We start from the raw sequence: 19,879 nt of genomic DNA, 5'->3' as shown, positions 1-19,879 counted from the left end.
AGCCCACACCGCTGAGCCATTGAGCGACCCTAGCTCGGCTCGACTCCCCCTACACTGTGGTGTGGGACTTTTCCATGCCATCCTAGCGGGTTTTTCCTGAGCGTATGACAGCTCGCCACTGCATCAGAGCCCCATCCCCGGGTGCCCCTCATTCAGCCCCCACAGCTATTATTACAGCAAGGCCCCTAAGCCACAGTTTTGGTTGCCCATGGTCACCCAGGGCAATGCCCCCTCTGATGTCCTCAGGTCAGGAGTGGCCTCACGCTGTGTCCTATCGCCTGCATGTCCACCCGCTTCGTCCCGTCTAGGGGCATTTTACCACCCCCCCATCCTCACAAGACGAAGGGTGAGACACTGAGAGACAGAGTCCGTTCACCTACTGTAGGACACGCTCTTCTGTAGCTGCCGCATTTCCCAGAGTTCCCATGGCTTGTCTCTTCCTGTGCCCGCCTGGTTACTTAAGACTCTAACATGGGTATGCATGCAGGGGGAAAACAGTACCCACAGGGTTCCGGACCGTCCGTGGGGTCAAGCATCCCTGGGGGGTCTGGAAACGTGTCCTGTGTGGACAACATTGGGGGCGGGGGACTACTGTCTCAGAAAACCAATCCGGCACAACAGGGGTCTTAGGCTCCTGACTCAGTCAGCGCTCCGTCACCCCCTATCCCGCCCCTGATGCCGAGCCAATCCCGCAATCAAGTATCACCAGGTTGTTTCCACACTCACCCAACCTATTATTCCTTATCTTGGAAAACAAAAGCCCCAAAGGAGAAAAATCCAGGCTCATCCAGAAGAGACACGTCTAAGGTCACCCACACCTGGGAGCACCCGGGGGCGGAGCCTTTCCTCCAGCCACTGGGATCCACGGATGGGACGTCTCTCCGGGCTCCCCTGGGGGACTGGCTGCCCGGACCTGGCGCCTCCCAAAGGCAGAGCAGGAGGCAGGGTGCGGGCCCCCGAAAGGGTGAAACCGGCCACAGAGAAGTGGCAAACGTGACACCCCAGGCCTGCCCCGGCCACTGTCAGCCCTGTACCCCGGCATCTCTGCCCACACCAGGCTCTGCCAGGGACTGGGGAAGAGGGCTGTCACCAGAGGCACGAAGACAGCCAGAAGGTTCACTGCTCCCCAGAGCAGGGCAGGGAGGGCCCCACTGGTCCCACCTCCCCATTGTTCTTCAAGGGAGGCAGACAGGAGAAGTCTGAGTGCCCTCCAAGGCCTCACAGTGGAGAATCAACCTCCGATCTCCAGGCTCCAAATCACAGAACCAAACAAGCAGATCAACAAATCACCTTGGAGGTGGAGGTGATGGAGGGGAGGGAAGGCAGGCGGCCCTCCTTTCGCCCCGGGATGGAGGTCTCTAGGACGGTGCGTAGGTGGGTTTGAAGCAGGTAGTCTGTATCCCCTTCCTACCCTGTGCCCCCCGTGAGCTCCGGGTCCCCAGACCCCCCACGGGCAAGGCGTCCCTCACCTCCTGGCCCCAGGAGAGGGTCCCGGCCAGCTTAGTGAGCAGGTGGCCAGCATTCCCCAAGGGAGCTGGCCCTTCAAGGGGGGATGGGTTCAGGGCGAGGTTATGTCCATCAGCGTTCGGGACAAACTCTCCGTTTATGAATTCTCCCCCATTACGCAGGCAAAAGTGAACAAGCTTCTCCCGGGCAGGCTGGCACAGAGGCCTTCCCTATTCAAACACGGCAAGAACCGACAGGCTTGGAGGTATGAGCTCCCAGGCCCGCTTCCCAGCAGGCCCCTGGCCTCCTGCCCGCGGAAAAGGCCGGCGGGGTTTGTGCGGCCGTCGGCTCTGGGGTCCAGCGCTCAAGGCCTGGGAAGGGCCCCGGCTCTGCAGGAAGCACCAGAGATCCCAGGGACCGGGGACAAGGTCAGAAAGGGTCTGGCCCAAGCGGCGGGCGTCACACCTGCCCACTTAACCCCGCCGCGAGGAAGACGCTTTGCAAGAGCATTTAATGCCTGCTTCCATTTAAATCATGGTTTTAAAGGTGCAGAGAGAAGAAAGGAAATACCACGAAAGGCAGATTTATCAAAGGCGGAAGCGACAAGTGTGTCTATGTGGTCGCTCAGGAATCTTTGACCTGCGGAGCAGAGATGGTTGCATGTTTTTTTTAAGTTTATTTATTTTTGAGAGAGAGAGACAGCATGCAAAGCAGGTGGGGGCAGAGAGAGAGAATCCAAAGCAGGTTCTGCACTGTCAGCGCAGAGTCTGATGCAGGGCTCGAACTTGCAAACCACAAGATCATGATCTGAGCTGAAGTCAGACGATTAACCCAGTCCCCCAGACGCCTCACATTATGTGTTTATGGAAAACGCTTTCCCATTACTGTTTCTCCTGGAAGAGTCCCCTGCAGCTCAACCAAAGGACACTGAAGACTATCCGGCAGCCCAAGACCGAGATATCTCTGGTTTTTCATGGGTTGTGGCCGCAGGCACTTTCTAGAATGTTCCTCTGTCCTTTCCTATTTGAGGGCTGTTGACCTCACAGCTGGCCTGGCCTGCTCCCCACCTGACTTCTCTTCCAGCCAGGCTGAGCGCCCAGAGCACAGGCTCTGTATTCCCTTTCCGCACAGGGACTGGTGACTCCCGGGGACCTCTCCTCACGGCAAGATTGCCTTCTTTTTTTTAAATTTTCAATGTTTATTTACTTTTTAAGAGAGAGAGAGAGAGAGAGACAGACAGACAGACAGAATGCAAGCAAGGGAGGAACAGAAAGAGAGAGAGACACACACAGAATCCGACCGAAGCAGGCTGCAGGCTCTGAGCTGTCAGCACAGAGCCTGACGCGGGGCTCGAACTCACGGACCACGAGATTGTGGCCTGAGCCAAAGTCAGATGTTCAACTGACTGAGCCACCCAGGCGCCCCTCACAGCAGTATTTCTAACTGCAACACAAAACACCCAGGACTCCGGAGGAAACGAACCCTACTGAAACAGACCTACCCAAGTATTTTTCAAAGCCCCAGCTTTACGACACAGTAACACAACGTACCGGCTTCTTTACTAAAGATTATAAATCACAGTCTGGCCCGTGATGTCCAAGCGGCAAACGAGCACAAACCTCCTACTGGACACGCCCCCTCTCACTCGGTGTGGAACCGGCTGTGGTTCAGGGCGGAGCTTCGCAGGGGACAGAACACCTGATTTCAGGCCGGGGAGGGACGTGAGGGTGTGATCTTCCTGCCGAGTCCCTGCCCCCCAGCCCTGTGTGTGGACCTCGGAGCTCAAGAGGCCTTCTTCATGCCCCCCACCCCACCTCCTTCCTTCCCCGCAGCCCCAGCTGGACCAGAAACTAGCTCGCAGGCACCCGGAAGCCCCCCGCTTTAATCTCGGAGGGAACATCACAGAGAAACGCCCTGTGGCTCCGTGCTCCTCAGTCTGGTCCCGGGTACCACTCAGACCCAGCAGGGCTCTGGCGTCCCCCCGCCCCTCCCCACCGCGTCGCGGGGCACGCCTACCTTCCGGCTCCTCCACGCTGCTGGCTGCGGTGGTCGGAGGTGCCACGGGGATCTCTGTGGGGTTCCGGATGGGAGGAAGAGAAAACCGGGTGAGAAGATGCTATTTTTGACCTTAGGAAAAGATGAGCACAGCACAAGCTCCTCCCCGGGCCCCCCTCCCTCCCCCACTCCTCAGCCCCAGAAGAGGAGGGCTGCCCTGGCCAGGGCTCCCCGCGGCCCACCTCACAAGCTAAGGCATTTTCTCCGTGGCCAGAACAGAGAAGACCCATGGAAGACCCAAGGGCCCGAGAGACCCATGCACTTTCCGGGGTCACTCCCTGTGGACCCCAAATGCCAATTCTTTCCCACTAGCTCCTGACTCCGCCCTGTGCCCCAGAAAGTGGAGGAGGCTCAGCCAGGGGGCACACCACCTCCCCTGGTGAACAGGAGGGTCACAGAGGTCTCCACGATTCTCCCAGACTCTGGCCACCATCTAACTGTTGGGACCAAGACCGCCCTCAGGCTCCAGACTCTGGACCAGCTGAGGACTGAAACCTGGTAGGTGGAGATGGGGGACCTGCCCGAGAGTCACCTTGAGAAGGGACGGGCAGAGGAGCCAGTCCTCGATTCGGAGTCCGATCCTGCTCTCGGGGGGGGGGGGGTTTTCTCTTGACCCTCGTGAGCCACACGGTCCCAGCAGAAAGTTCCCGGAGGGATCATCGGATGGCCCACGGACGTCCAGCAATGGGGCTGCCCAGCCCCAGCGCCTCCGGCCAGTCCTGGGCCATGTGCAGAGGGCCCGGCTCCCAGACCTGGGACAAGCCAGGCACCAGCCCCCAGGGAACGCTGTCTGGGTGCCCATGGCCAGCCCGTGGCCACAGCGGAACACACAGAAATCCTGGCCAGAGTGGACTGTCAGGTCTCACACGATTGGTGGGAACGTCTGGGCCTGGCAGCAGCCCGCCCTTAGCAGGGGAAGGGAGAGGAGGCACAGCGGGTTCCCGCTCCCCGAGGTTTCTGTCTCCTTCTGTCTCAGGACCATGGAACATCAGCGCCAGGTCAAGGACTTTGAAGTGGTGCTTGCAGCCATTCCTGAGCTCGACCCCCACCCCCAACAGCAGTGCTGGGCTCCCTCCAGCTTTCTAAACAGGTTCACTTTGCAGCTTTTCGGAGAGAAGGAAGAGAAGGGGGGGTTGCAAATTCTAAGACTCTGACAACTAGACGTGGCCGTGAAAACCATTCCTACCCCGGACGGGCACTGAGCTCAACTTCCCGAGGCCGGGACCCGGGTGACCCGCTGTTACCAGGCCCCTGGGAACACCCCGGTCAGCGGGCTCTCCTACAAAGGGCCAGCCTCGTGGACACATTCGGGCTCCGCAGGTTGCACCGTCTCCGCAGTGGCTACTCCGTTGGCGCAGCTCCAAGCGGGCACAGACAAGCAGCTAAACCAGTGGGCGCAGCCGTGGCCCCACAGAACTTGAGGGACACCTCACTTTTCATCGCCTAGCATTCTGCACTTCATAAAACATTAGTCTTTTGGCTTCGGCATCAAGCATTCAAAAATTATTAGGGGCGCGTGGGGGGCTCAGTCAGTTAAGCATCTGGCTTCTGGCTTCGGCTCAGGTCGTGATCTCATGGTTCATGGGTTCGAGCCCCGCGTCAGGCTCTGTGCTGACAGCTCAGAGCCTGGAGCCTGCTTTGGATTCTGTGTCTCCTCTCTCTGCCCTTCTCTTGCGCTCACCCTCTTTCTCTCTCTCAAAAATAAATAAAACTTATTATTTTTTTTTAATTATTAAAAGGAAACATTGAGCCACACTAAATTCGGTGATGGGGCAGATCCCCAGGGCCAGGGTGCGCTCACCCCCACTCTGGAGAAGCAGATGTCATGCCTCAGGTCTGCCTGCTTAGCTGGGATCCGTGATTTTCTGCTCTCCCTTCTGGGTTAGGTCGGCTTTGCACAAGGAATCGAGAAGGCCAGGGCCGACTGGGGCCAGCTCCCGGCTGGGCCGGACACCCAGTCCAGGCGGAGTCTCCGGCACGACACCTGGTTCTGACCTCCAGCTGTGACCGGCAAGCCCCTTCTGAGCCCGGGCCGCCGCTGATGGACCCCTGCCACCTTGCTCACGCCCCTCCCCGTTCCAGCAACCGAGGGACTCACAGCTGGTCTGAGGGGCCCCCAAGACGCTAAGGGGTGCTGTCCTCCATGCGTGCACGGGAACCGGCCGGGGAAAATGGAATTCCCGCAGCAGTCATGATGGTGACCCCCGGGACAAAGCCACCAGGTCCAGGGTCAAGGCAGAATATGGCAACGGGGCCCTGGGTGGAGGAAAGGGGCTTGCTTCTCTCTGGGAGCGGGAGACTCAGTCTTTGACAGGACGTGGAACAGCAGCCTGGCTCTGCTGAGCTCCCCCCAGCGGCTTCTGCTGGCACCCCACAGGTTTGGGGGGGCGGGGGTCTGGCACAGAGTCCCACTGAGTGCGGGGCAGCGAACACAGAGACCCCACACCAATCGGTGCTCAGCCCACTGGACGTCAGCAGGCAAGGCTGAGGGGGAAGGGGCGGGCACGTACTTATGCAGGGGGCGATGGGCGAGCGGCTCTGCTGGTAGCCCTTGGCGCAGCGGTTGCAGGTGATGCCCGTCACGCCGTCCTTGCAGGGGCACTGGCCGGTGGTCTGGTTGCAGGTCTTGCCGGCAGCACCCACGGGGTGGCAATCACAGGCTGCGGAGGACACAGGACAGGAGGGTCAGAGGTCGGGCAGTGGCCAGCCCCTCCCTCGGGTCTCCCCTGTGAATCCCACCCCGGAGGACGGAGGAAGAGCAGGTCAAATCCACACATGTATTCCAGAAGCTCCGGGAACCCGCCACCTGCCTGCCTGGAAATGGGGAATGAAAATCAAGATGGACCATCTTTGGGTTTTTTTTAATGTTTTACTCATTTTTTTGAAAGACAGAGTGAAAGCAGGGGAGGGGCAGAGAGAGAGGGAGACGCAGAATCCAAAGCAGGTTCCAGCCTCTGAGCTGTCAGCACAGAGCCAGAGGCAGGGCGCGAACCCATGAACCGTGAGATCATTCATGACCTGAGCCGAAGTCAGACGCTCAACTGACTGAGCCCCCCAGATGCCCCTCAAAATGGACCATCTTGAAAGGCTCTTTTGGCAGCAGGGAAGCAGAGCAGGGGAGCCCCTCCAGAGCCCCAGGAGGAAGGCCAACCCACACTCAGGGGTGTTTTGGGGAAGGCCAATCCCAGAGGCTGATTACTGGTGGAGGAGTTCAGAGTCTTCAAGGGGTGAGTCTGTGCCCCCTCGCTCCTCCGTCCTCAGCCGTCCCGGCCCCCAGGCGCCCCTTCCTACTCTCCGGGCAGGAGGGATGGGGTTGGGGGCCCGACACAGCCGTGGGGCTGGCCAGGTCTGAGGTGGGACCCCCCGGCTGCTGGGCCTGCCCTGATCCGCAGCCAAGTGGCCCAAGGCTCAGGCTTCTGGGGGGGCACAACCCTTAAGCTGTCGCATCAGGAAGGCACACAGGGATCCCCTGGGTAAACACCCCGACTGGATGTGCAGAGACTAGAGAGCGGAAGAAGCCTCCCAGGGCTGTGCAGAAAGGGAGCGGCCTCACTGGGAGCTGGAGATCCTGCCTGAGCAGGTCCCACACCCCTCCTCCTGGTCTGGAACAGGCTAGAAAGCGGGGGTCCCTCCCTGTGTCAAAGGAGCAGACCCGGGGACAGAGTAGCCAGAGGACTTTGGGAGGACGTCCCCCCTGCTAGGGACCGAAAGCTTGTGTCCCCCCCAAATTCACGTCAAAGCCCTAACCCCCATGCGATGGGTTAGGGGTGGGGCCTTCAGGTGGTATCAGGTTTAGGTGACGTCGCGGACGGGGACCCCCAGGACAGCGTCAGGGCCCTTCTGCAGAGGAAGAGGAAGAGCTCTCTGCACAAGAGGGCCGCCAGCCGCACCGGGAGGCCGCCCTTCACCGGACACTGGACCCAGGGCACGCTGACCTTGCACTTCTCAGTCTCCAGAACTGTGACAAAGTCTGGTCTACACCACCCCAGCCCGTGGGGTTTCATTCCAGGAGCAGCCAGAACCCCCACCGTTACCAGGTCGCTGGGGCAAGAGAGGGTATGTCAGCAGGGACGGGACACCTGAGCTCCCGGCAGAATCCTGTGCCCCGGAATCTAGGGGTGCGTTCCGGGTACAGGCAGCTGGGCAGCCTCCCCTTCCTCTGCCCACCTGCAGAAGCCTGGATGTGGGTGTGGAGGCGGTGGGGGAGGGGAGCTGTCTGCAGGAAGCTGGCATTTCTGCCTGAATGGGGGAGAAGGTGGACATCCAAGAAATAAGGGCGAGCAGAGCAGCCAGCCAGCATGGCTGGAGGGCACGGCAGGAGTCTGCGGTCCTGGCTGTGGGCACCCCGTCAGGTCAGAGGAGGGCAGGGGACACCGGCCCAGGGACAGGAGGTCCCAGGAGTCACAGGGGCAGCCCAAGGGGGAGGGGGCTGTCGGTGGGTTTCTCCTATTGCAGGATCCCCAGAAGCAAAATGGAACTGTCCCAATCTCTCCCCTGACACAGCGGTGAATCTCCATCAGGAGCTGGTCTTAAATCTGCCCTACGTTCACGTTCATCGCTCGTGGGTCTGGTCTTTCTCTCCTCTTCCTTAGTGAGGAGAGACTCAGGCTGACCCAAGCTGGGGCCCGTGCTGTGAGGAGGAGGTGCTGGAGCAAACCTCTGACCTCCCTCTGGGCCCTTCGGTCCCCTCCGGTGGTGGGAAGGCGGACCGGGCTGGGGCCGCATGTCTCAGACAACCCTGGGGACGCTGAGGGCCCCAGCACAGGCTGCCGCCGTCCCAAGGCTGACGGGGGCATGGGCACCAGGCGGGTGTGGACCTCCGAGGCTCATGCCAGCTGACCTCCCGTGGCCTGCCTGGAAAGCCCGCTGGTAACGCTGATTCCTGCCAAGACCTCCTCCCCTCCATGCTGACGGAACACAGCTGTGTGCCAGTAACTTCTAGATCCCAGCCCTTGGCTGGAAGGTCACCAAAGGTTGCTCAGGCACCGAAGGGAGCTGTCCAGAGCAGAATTGGGGTGAAGGCTGCACTGTCCTCACCGTGGCCCCTTGCTGTTGATGATCTGTCAGTGGCCTGGGCTGGCGTGCCGCCACCGGCGGGGGGTGGGGGGACCCTGGGGCCAGCTGACAGCGGCCCGGGCCGCAGGCCATCCTCAGCGAGGGCAGGGCCGCTGTGTCTCCACCCCCCCCCCCATGGGGCGAGCCTGTCTCTGGATTAGATCTTTCTGCCCAGATTCTGCAAAGACCTGGAGCCACTGGGCTCTTCACCGGGCTGCCTGTGCCTCCCTGAAAATTGCTGTTCCAGGTCGAGAAGCCATCGAGGTCCCAAAAGGTGGGGGCCTCAGAAGGCTTACTCAGGTCACTTCTAGAGGGGGTGGGCCCAGCCCCAGACGCGAGCGTTTCTGCAGCTCAGCGCCGCCACCCAGGCACCTGACGCCTCTACACACTCACGCTGTCCCTTGGTTCCTCACGCCAGCCTCTGGATTCGGCACGACCACAGAGGAGGGGGCCACGCGCCGGCCGGGAAAGCCACGGAAGGGAGGCAGACGGGGCCTGACCCGGGAGGGTCTCGGTGCCTCCGGAGTTCCTGTTCTCCAAGGAGAAAGCCCTGCTTACCTGTTGAACCCAAGCCCCGGCGGGATGGCTGTTACAGGCGGCCAAGGGCGATCCTAACAGGTGGCCTGGAGCTCCTTCTCAATTCTAAGCATGTCAGCGCCGAAGAATGGACCCTCCGCCAAAACCCACAGACAAAGCCCAAGTCCTATCCTCTGTGCAAAGAAGGGTGAGCTTCAAGGTGTGGGGAGAAGTGACAGGTGACAGTGCCCCACAGTGGCTTCCTCTGCAGCCAGGGACAAGGTGATCTGCTAGCAAATGCCCAAGGGAGGGAGTCTGAGCCCACCAGTCACCAAGGAGGCCCCGGGCCCTGGCCCTGAGGGAGAAAACGCCAAAGGGATCTTGCTGTATCCCCTCGACCCGAAAACTCGCCCAGACACACACAGCCTCCTACAAACTCCTGCACCCTGGCTCCCGGGGGGCACGACCTCAGGCAGGGCAGCGAGGGGCAGGGCTGAGCAGGGTTGCGGGGCTGGGGGCAATGTGGGGCATGCAGAAGTGAAGAGAGTGGAGTCTCTCCCTTCACGAGGACAGAGCTTCCCTCAATCTTCCGAGCACGGGGCCTGGGGCAGGACGTGCTCCGCCACCGGGAGCCCATCTGGTGACTCCCAGTTCCCTGGAATTCAGCCACGTTTTCGAGGAGGTCAATCCCCTCCACGGCAGGTCACCCTGTCGGCGTGGGCCAGGCAGCACCTGGTCATTGGAAACAATGTACCCGAGGGTTTTCCCGTAAAGAGGAAGGTGAGAGCAGGCAGAAGCCCAGGGCCCTGAGAAGGCGGGAGGATTAGGGTTCTCACGCCCTCCCTCGGCGGGCCAGAGTGCCTTCCAGGGCAGAGGGGAGCCCAGGCTGTCCCTGCCCAAGGCCCCCAGTCAGGGCCAGCCAGCTCCGGCATACAGGTAGCTTCACAGGAGCCTCAGGAGGCCCGGGTCCCAGCCTGTTCCTGCCAGTGCCGCTGTGTGACTCTGGGTTAGTGCCTCGCCCCCTCTGGACCGCAGGGGGTGTTCCTCTGTAAGGATGGAGGTCTGCACAGCCACTAAAGTCACTTCCAACTTAACAGTGTAATGCCTGGTCTCTACAGCTCTAAGGACCCAGCCGGCACCCCCACCGTCAAGGGAAGAGCGAGGAGGAGGAGGGAGGGGCGTTGAGAAGAGAGGAGGGGGGAGAGAGACAAGGGGGAGGAGAAGGGGGAGGGGAAGGAGGGAAAGGCTGAAGAAGGAAGGAGAAGGAGCAGGAAAGAGGAGGGGAGGAAGGAAGAGGGAAGGAGAGGAAGGAGGGAGAGGAGAAGGAAGGGAGAGGGGGGAGGTGGAGAAGAGCGGAGGAGGAGAGGTGCGGAGGGAGAGGAAGGAGGGGAGGACCTCATCGTCTAGCACATGACAACAGAGAGGGCCGCATCATTAAAGAAAATCAGGTTCAGATCCGAATGGCTCCCACATCTCTTTTACGTGCCGGGTCTCACGGGGGAAGCCTGGTGGGAAGCCCCGCACCCAGAGGTGGCCCTGGGAGGGCCCAAATGTCAGGCACTAAGGGGTGTCCAAGAACCTGCTTTTTCTCCACTTCCCAAAACAAGGTGAGGAAAACTGGCCACCGAGAAGAGAAATGTGAAAGCTGGCCAGGGCTGACGGGGTGTTCCAGAATGGAGGGGACCTGGTGCAAGGTGGGAGACCAGCAAGGCGGGGTTCAGGGAAGCCTGGCAGGAGAAGTGAGTGCTGACCCAAGGGGAGCTAGCCACCGAACGAGTTCAGGGCTGTGAGGAGCAGGAGATGGGGAACAGAAGGTCCAAAAACACAGTTTCAGAGTCCTGGGGAAGCAGCCTCCCAGCATCGCCATCACCCAGTCAGGACACAGAGCATCCCAGCTCTGCCAAGAAGCCTCTCTCGGTCCTCTGTGGTCAGTCCCCCATCCCACTCCTGGCCACCACGGATCTGTTCCGTCCCTACAGCTTTGCCTTTTCAGAACCCTTTTCTGGGACCAGACAGCACATACAACGTATGGACGAACGTCACGTAATGTTTGGGACTGGCCCCCTTTACTCAGCCGAACGTACCAGAGACGTGTCTGTGCTGCCGGGTCGGTCAAAAGGCAATTCGTTTCCACTGTCGAGTGAAACGTCCACGGTGCAGACTGCAGGGTCTTACCGCAGATCTATAATTTTATAAGAAACTGCCAAACTGTTTGGCAGAGTGGCTGTGCCATTTGGAATTCCCACCAGTGGAATAAGAGAGTTCTAATCACTACCCATCTTCGTCAGTGCATGGAATCGTCAGGACTTCCTATTTTCAACGTTCTAACAGGCATGGAGTGGGATCTCCTGGTTTTAATCTCTATCTCCTTAATGACCACGAGGGTTCCTGTATTTCATTACCATCTGTGCATCTCTGTTAAGGACCTGTTCAAGTATTTTGCCCATTTCTAATTGAGTGGTCTGTTTTCTTGCCATTGCATTTTGAGAGTTCTTTACATAGCGCGAATCTCACCCTTTGTCGGGTATGTGACATGCAAACATTTCCTCTCATCTGTGGCACGTCTCACGGAAGGAAGTCTTAGAAGCTAAGCCAGACATGCCACTCAAGTCTCTCCTCTCCTGAGTGTCCCACCCCGTGGCTTCCACTGCTCTTGGAAGGGGGCCCACCTCCTGCCCACGCTCCCAGGAGCCGGCCCTGCCCTCTGCCTCGGGCTCACTTTCTTTCTATCCTGTGTATTTCCTCCTTGTGACTCGCCACAATGTATAATAATCTGCTACTTGCTTTTTCTCCTTTGCTTGCCATCGACCTCCCTCCGGAAAGGGAGCTCCGAGGACGATGTCCCTCACCTCTGTAACCACCCTGGCTCCTGCATGTAGCAGGTGTGCAGCAAATACTCGCTCAATCAGTGCGCAAACTCGGGCCAAATCCTGGCCCCAGAGGGGGGCAGGGGGAAAGATAATCCCCTCACATCCTAGATCATCGGCAGCCCAGCCCCGGTGCGGAACACTCCCTGCTCCTAAATTCTCCCTGCTCACGAGGGAGTGAGGGTAATTTACATCCAAGAGTGCATCTCAGCTGTCCGCGGCCCCTCCTCCCTCGCTGCATTCGCCTTTCTCCCAGCAGTTGCTAACAAGGCACAAAAGAATAAATGTTTCAAGTTGCACTACCTCGCCTTTCTCCTGCCACCTTCAGATCAAGGTGCAGACAGCAGGAAGTGAAAGGGGAGCGGAGCCCCGTAATCCCAAACTGGGTTATTTGACCCTCCGTGATCTAGTTAACCACAGCCTTCCTGCACCTGATTTACAGCCGAGGCGGAAGGCATGGGTCCTACAGACGGTTCCCAGAGAGAGCCTGGGGGCCGGGTTGGGGGGGGGGGGCGCGTGCACGGGCACGCACAGGCTCAGGGCAGGTGGCCCGGGGCTGTACAGCAGAGTGGGGAGGCGCCGGAGGGCCTGGGTCCTGTGCAGGCAGGGCAGTGGGGACCAGCTCGGGCCTGGCATCCCCCTCCCAGCCCCAGGCCAGTCGGGAGCCCCCGAGAGGCTGCTGGGCCTTTCTCGTATCCCTTTCAGATGCGCTTTTGCACACAGGAGGCCCGTCCCCACCCCTCTGCCCTGGGCTTCCGCAAGCAGCTGCCGGGCACTCATCTCTGCCCTTCGACTCATTTGTCATTTTTGCTCCCAAAGCGTGTCAATCCCTTTTGGAGACTGTGCAACGGCCTTGGAGTAAACCCCCGGGGCCCTGCCCAGTCCTGTGGGAATCGGCTTCTGAGTCCACACCCAGGCTGAGTCCTTCCAGTGAGAGGGGCCGGTTCCCCCATGCACGGCCACTCACCAGACGCCCGAAGGCAACCGGAGACCCCTGCTCCGTGGGCATGCGGGCAGCGGCAGGGGGCCCTGGCCAGTCCGTCTCCTCCTCCTCCTGACCGCTAACAGGTACGGAGCCCATGCCGTGTGCCTGGGGCGTCCTCTACATCATCTGGTTTCCTTGACGCCCCCAAGGAAAATGCCCTCCATTAACTGGGGGGAGGGGCTCAGATATCAAAGCTTGAGCTTTTTTGCCCCTGAGCAGGCCCCCAGGGACTCCCCAGGAATGCCCACATGGAAACAGGATGGATGGGCTTCACAGAGGAGGCAGCTGACAGCCGGGGGGTGGGGGGAGGAGACACAGAGCAGAGCCTGGAAGACCCCGCAGGGCACTGTGTGAGCCAGTCCCTGGAGCGAGAACTCTCTTCACCTGCAAACACCCTGGGACCAAACCACCTGCACACGATTTCCTAGCTCTGCCAGCGTTTCCAAGTTGCTGGGTCGCAAAATTCACTGACACAGGACTGGGGGCGGAGGGGCGTAAAATTTTGAATATTGAAAAAGAGCATGCGGGATGTGGAATGTGGAAGCTGGCTGGGACTCAGAGATCATAAATCTGGACGCGATTTCACAGATGAGGATACTGAGGTCTAGGGAGACATGACTTGTCTGCCGCTCCACAGGCTTTGAACTTGGAGCCAGAGCCGAGATCAGGATTTCTGACCTCCACGTTCCCCAGGGAGCAGACAGAGGCTGCACCAACAGTGGCCACAGCCAGAGCTGGCTCTTCCACAGGGGATTTTCTCTCTCCCCGGGGATGCTGGGCCATAAGGGCACCCTGACAGAGCCCACCCCCTCATGGGGTGGTCTCCGCCCTCTAAGCCGAGCGCCCTCCTGCCAGAGATGATCATCCCTTCCCCTGCACCCCCCACATGGTAACAGGCAGGAAGAAGAAATGTCATAAGGGTCCCACAGAATCAAAGGACACTCCTGAGGCTATCAGGCTTTTGTGGGCTGCATGGACAGCGCATTAGAGCCAGGAAGGAGTATGGGGTCCTGGGGTCCCAGGCTCCCAGCTGTGCTGTGACTAAACCCTCAAGCGATGCAGCTTCGCGGTTGCGTGTTCCCACACACAGGGTCTAGCGGTGATTCTTCCTCTGGATGCCGGCATGATAGGACGCACCAGCGTGCCAACCCTGCCAGGCAAAACATTTTAATTTTCAACACAACCCCCTCCCACCCACTTTTCATCAAGAGAGTCAAAACAGAACATTTGAATTCATTGATAAATCTCTCCTCTCAAAAGAATCCATCCTGGGGATCCCTGTGAGCAGCCCCTTTCCAACACCAGCACAGCCCCCCAGCCCCTCACCTCAGTCCTGGTCCCCCAGCGCTCAGGTCTCATCTGCGTTCCGGTTATTCATTAAATAACCCAGAATCCCCCGGGTGAGGTGGGTAGGACCCAGGTGTCAGTATTTTCAAATCTCCAGGTGATTCCCAACTACAACCAAGGGTGCGAACAAGTTAGAAATATACTGAACTGAAGATGCCTTGGAGTGAAGGTTGAGGTTGGAGGATAAGAAACACATGGGGGGCCGCACACACCATCAGGGAGCCAGAGGGGGCGGCCCGGGGCACCCACTTCCTCCCCAGGCTCTGGCAGAGCTGCAGGAAGAAACGGGGGTGGGGGGGTACTGGGGAGCAGGGGAGAGGACCAGCGCGCCGCCCCGCGACGGCCTCCATCTCCCGAGGACCCCAACACCTTCTTGGCAGCCTGCACCGGGCCTCGCTGACCGTGGCCTCAAAAAGGCCGGGGTGTCGAGCGCTGCTCGAGGAGATGAGACTCCAGCCCTTCCCTGCGGGGGCGCTGACGCAGCGGCTTAGTTCTCTCCGTGACTCGGTTCGCACGAGACTCACAGAACATCTTTATCCATCACAGAAAGTTCGGGAAGATGACAGATTAATATCGTTCGAACGGAGACAAGGCTAGGATGGTTAAATGGCCGGCCCCAGAGAGAAGAGAGTCCCGGAGTCCATAAAGAAGACAAACGATAAACAAAACCGCGATCTTTTGACAGATTCCAGGATGAGAGTATCCCTCACAAACCATTCTACCGAGAAAAGGGAGAAATCCATCTCCTCTGACTTTGTATAGGACAACGGCCCACGCCATAATGAGGCCTTCCCAGTGCTGTGAAATTGCGCTCAATAGGCGGAGAGTGCAGCGGCCTGTTCCAAGGGCATGTTGATTACAGCCCTTTGTACGCACCGGCCCAGCTGGCCAGCCCCGGGCTTGCTTCTGAGCCAGGGGAGGGAGAAGGAACCCAGCGAGAATTTGTTGCTATGTAACTTCCCAAATGGGGCAACTGCATAATCACGTTTGGAATCTAATGCCCTTGCTCCAAGCTGTTCTTGTCTGGGTCCGGCCCCACTCTAAACTGATCAAGGTCGGGAGCCAGCCAATGGCCAGCGGTGCCTGGGTGGCCTCGGCCCCCTGCCTGGGCCTCCTCCCAGGCTCTGGGAAGTCAGGGGTAAAGAGGGGCCCCCAGTGTGGCCCTTCCCAAGCACCCTCAGGTCAACTGTTGACTTGGGTCAAGAGCCTCTGCCGGTTGTCCCAGGGCCGGCCCCCCACCCCCACCGCAGTGCAACGTTTCTGAGACAGAGCAAAAAAGAACATAATGTGAGGCCATGATGGGGGTCCCCGAGATCACACCCAGGAGGTCGGGGCCTGGGAAGGCCGCACATCTCCAGGGCTTGAGGGACTTCGGAAGCCTCTGAGAGCAAGCCTATCAGAGAGCAAAATGCTGGGGCCAAATGCTCTCAAGAAAGGAACCATTTCCTTAAAAGGGCCCCCCCCCCCCCCCCCCCGAAGTTAGGAGACCCCTCGTCCCACCCCTGCCTGCCACATTTCCCTGGCAGGATCCGCAGGCGTCTTTCTAAGCAGACTCTGTTCTCACATTTGTCCTCTTCCTTGGGCCCTTCTCCCAGCATCCCACCAAGCCTGAGGGCAACTGCTGTCCAAGGCTCAGAGGGAAGAGAGAGCCACCAAGGCCAGCCACAGTGTTTGAAAGAATGAGACAGGGCCACACCCGGCCTGCCTGCATCTGTCCCTCCACACCACTTAGCTGGAGTGGCAGAGCACCAGAGGATAATCTGCCGGTTCCCAGGGCCCTGTGGCTTCCGGATGTCTCACGCTGAGCCATGAGAGGCCCACATGGCTCTTGCACCTCCCCAGAGCAAGAGAGGAGAGGGAGGGGAGGCAACAGACAGATGATGGAAGGCCCAGCTCCCTCCAGGGGACTCGCCTTTCCTTCATGAAAGGCAGAAAAAAAATGGCATCAAAGTACATAACCACTACCCCACAACGCACCGCTGAGACCTTCTCCACCACAGGTACAGGGCTGCCCACCTGATGATGAAGACTTTCCCCAAGGAATCTACATCTATCCGTTGTTTACAAGACCTTGGCTTTGATTTCTCCGGTAAACAAAAGACAACAGGCAAACGGGGGCCGGATACCCCCCAATGATGGTCTCTGAAAACCCAAGCCCTCTCTCCCTGATCATGCCTTCCGGCCACAGTAGATGTTTCTGGATGCCTTCTCCCAGGCCAGCTCCTCAGTCCCTACTCAAAGTCCCCCGGGGGAGTCTCACCTTGATTGGCTGTCTTGGGGGATGCCCAAATAGCCCAGCTGCCTTTAGGCGTACACTTCTCTTAGCTGCCGCTAGGGGCAGCCTTGAGTCCACAGATCTGGGAGGACAGCTTGCTGGTGTCTGGGCAGCCACGGGCTTCATCCCAGTTCCTGCCGGACCCAAGGGATTTCTCCTGGAGGAGACAGACTGGGCGCGTGTTTTGTTTGGGAGTAAAGCAATTCTTCACAATCAGGGCCGGCTTCATGGGCCCGATGCTCAGAAGGGCACGTGCTTGGTTAAGGCTGCGCTGCTGCTGCCATTTAAAAAATTCTTAGCAATTCCTGACCAAGAAGCCCCGTGTTTTCCTTCCGCACTGAGGCCCACGAGGCAGGCCTGTGGCTTCATCCAAAGGCTAAGCGATGGCCACAGATGGGTTTCTCGACCGCAGCTCATCATCTTGAGCCTGATAAGGCTGCGGTCTTGCCTGCGTCGGGGTCCACATAGGTCCGTATCAGGCCCCCGTCCATGCTGGATGGGGGCCCACGAGCCCTCAAACATCAAGCTATTCTTGGGAATCCATGCTCAGGCAAGTCCTGGCTCTAGACCCCAAGTGTTGTGCCGGGACAGCTCCACTTCTTCTAATTCCCAAAAGCAAATGGGGGTGGGGGGTGGACCACGTCTCCCCTCCTCCCCCATGTCACCAAGTTCCCGGGCATTTCATCAGCTCCTCTGAGTCATCTGTCCATTGCTTCATCGTTGCGAGGGGAGAAAAACACGCTGCAGAAAGTTAAAACACTCGTGCTCGCCCCCGTGAACGAAAATAGTCTCCGGACTCCCTTTAACTTTTTGTCCCGAGAAGGAAAGCTGTTTGCAGGTGGATTAAATGTTCCTTCGGAGACCCTGCCCCTGAAGCGGGCCGACCTCACCGCGACTGTGACCGTGTGTGTCTGGGCGAGGGCCGGGGGGCCGGGGGGCTGGGGGGCTGGGAGGGGGGGCGCGCACATCCAGAGAAAGCCGTCTGCGTGGTTTCGGTAAAAGAGGGCCCTTTGTGCCGCCACTAAGCCTAGCGAACATGACCCCCGCCCTGTGGTATGCGGCGCACCTGTGCAGACGGAGGAGAAGCCGGGGGCGGGGGGCCCCGCACCCTCACGGGGATCACACCTCCTTTCTTCTCCTCCGGGCCACTTTTCCATCGCCCCTTTGTTTCGGCTTCTACCTCCGGGGGCCCGTGCGCGCATGCGTGAGTGCGCAGGCGTCTGCATACACGCGCGCCCGCGCGCGCATGCGTGCAGGTGACCATTCTCGTTCAAGGCCGGTCGGGACCCAGACCAGGAAACAGAAAAGCAGGGCGGACGGTGTTTGCGAGGCCCCGGGCACTTGCCTACCTTTGCAGGCCTTCCGGTGGGTGACGGGCTTGCCCATGTCGCGGTAGTAGCCCTCCTTGCAGTAGTGGCAGTGGCGGCCAGCCGTGTTATGGCGACAGTTGAGGCAGACGCCCCCGCTCTTGCGCCCCGATAGCTTGTACAGCTCGGTGTTGAAGCGGCAGCGCCGGGCGTGCAGGTTACAGTTACAGGCTGTGGGGAGGCAGGGAGAGGCGTCAGGGCAGGGGTGAGAGAGAGACTGTCCCCAACTCCCCCGCCCCCTTGCTCCACTGCTGGACCGCAGGAGAGACTGTCCCCAAGTAGCCCCCTCTGCCACTCCTGCTCCATTGCTGGGCTTCGGGACTGTCCCCAGCATTCCCCCAGCTGGACGGCAGTCCTTCCCCGGGAGCTTCCACTCGGCTCCCCTCTTTGCATCCAAAATTGCATCCAGAAGCACCCAGCGGTACCCGAACCTCGGCTGTGGCCCCTGCTTCCCTCTCAAACGGTGTCTGTTCATTTCCACCCACCAACCTGCAATCCCCACCCCTCCCATCACACACCTCCCCCATCAAAGCTGGGAGGTGGGGCTGGCATCCACCTCACCTGGTGCCCCATCCTGCCTGGGGGGGGGGGGTGCTGAATGATGTCCCTCCATCCATTTGTATGCGGAAGCCCTACCCCTACACCTGAGAACAGGACTATGTTGGGAGATGTGGCCTCTCCAGAGGTGATGGCATCAAAATGAGGCCCAGAGGGTGGGCCCTCATCCAGCGCGACTGCAGTCCTGATAGGGAGATGCAGTTCGGACACACACGGGCTCACGCACAGAGGAGAGGCCCCCAGACCACACCAACCCTGCTGACACCTTGACCTTGGACTTGCAGTCTCCAGTGAAACATGCAGGTCTGTTGGTTAGGCGCCCAGCCTGAGGTTTTCTGTTCCAGCAGCAGGAGCTTTCCAGGGCTTTAGGCTCTGGCGGAGCACACTGCCCCGTCCCTTGAGCGCCAGCCACCAGGCTGTCCCCTCCATCTGCGGCTGTCCCATGTGCACTGAGGGCTGGGGGGCCACTGCACCGGCTTTCTTCCTGCCTTCCCGTCGGGGGGCTTCGCACGGCCCTGGGCACTCTTTTACCTGCTATTCCTCCCGCCCAGCCCCCTGCCTGCTTCCTACACGCCCCTCAGGACTCAGCGCCCTCTCCCCTCCACTCAGCTGTCACTGCCTGTGCTCCTGGCTCCCAAACTCGAATTCCAGCATCCTGTGTGGGGTCTCCACGTGCCCAGAGGCACCTCTCCCGAACCCATCCCTTCCTCAGCACCCCCTGGCCCAAGCTGGACCCTCTGGGCTGCCTCGACACCACAACCGGAGCAGCAGTTCTGAGCTGCAGTCCAAGGATGTCCGTTGCCGACTGCAAATGTCTCAACGGCCCTCTGGGTTTTCCTCCGGGTAAAATCTAAATGAGGTGTCACAGCCCTTGGGGTTCTGAATAAGCGGGTCCTGCTTCTGTCCCCACTGTGGCTGTGCTCACCCCCTCAGTCTTACACTTGAGCGGTCCCAAGTTTTCTTCCGTTTCTAGAGCATACCATGAATGAGGACCAGGACCCTGGCCTGCCCCGACCCCCATGGCTTTGCGAATGCTCTAGCATCCTTCCAGGCCCCTCCTCATCTGTCTGCGTCCCTCCCATCCTCCACACCAGGACTTCAACGTCTGTCCCTGACCCATCTTCCCCCCTGCCCAGACCCCCCAGCGTCCAGTGCGGCCCCGTCAGACCACCCCTGCTTCTGGAGGCTCCAGCTCCCTCTTCAATACGATCTGCCTGCTTTTGTGCTAAGCACGTTTCAAATCACATTTTACATAACGTCTAAAGAAACGCGTAGGACCAGACACTTGATAAACAAAAGAAAAAAAAATGTATTCGGCTTCCCAGCAACCGCTGTTAATGCAAGGGTCTCTCCTTGCGGCTTTAATTAACATTTGCTCAGCTGTGGACCTCTTTCATTCTTTCCTATG

General features: G+C 59.5%; 1 protein-coding gene across 1 annotated transcript in view; it reads right to left on the bottom strand.

Annotated features, from left to right (window-relative positions):
- Positions 1-18,486, bottom strand: part of NTN1 (netrin 1) — a 59,385-nt gene extending 40,899 nt beyond the window's left edge. The window contains exons 1-4 of the mRNA XM_029928817.1: positions 18,432-18,486; positions 17,896-18,084; positions 6,012-6,161; positions 3,463-3,516 (exon numbers count right to left, since the gene is read on the bottom strand). Of these exons, the coding sequence (XP_029784677.1) occupies positions 3,463-3,516; positions 6,012-6,161; positions 17,896-18,084; positions 18,432-18,486 (448 nt within the window). The remainder of the gene's footprint in view (positions 1-3,462; positions 3,517-6,011; positions 6,162-17,895; positions 18,085-18,431) is intronic.
- Positions 18,487-19,879: the final 1,393 nt, after the last annotated feature.

The sequence above is a fragment of the Suricata suricatta genome, chromosome 17 (assembly GCF_006229205.1).
Source record: "Suricata suricatta isolate VVHF042 chromosome 17, meerkat_22Aug2017_6uvM2_HiC, whole genome shotgun sequence".
Taxonomy (NCBI): Eukaryota; Metazoa; Chordata; class Mammalia; order Carnivora; family Herpestidae; genus Suricata; species Suricata suricatta.
The sequence above is the reverse complement of the archived record's forward strand: the minus strand, read 5'-3'. Positions and strand labels throughout refer to the sequence as shown.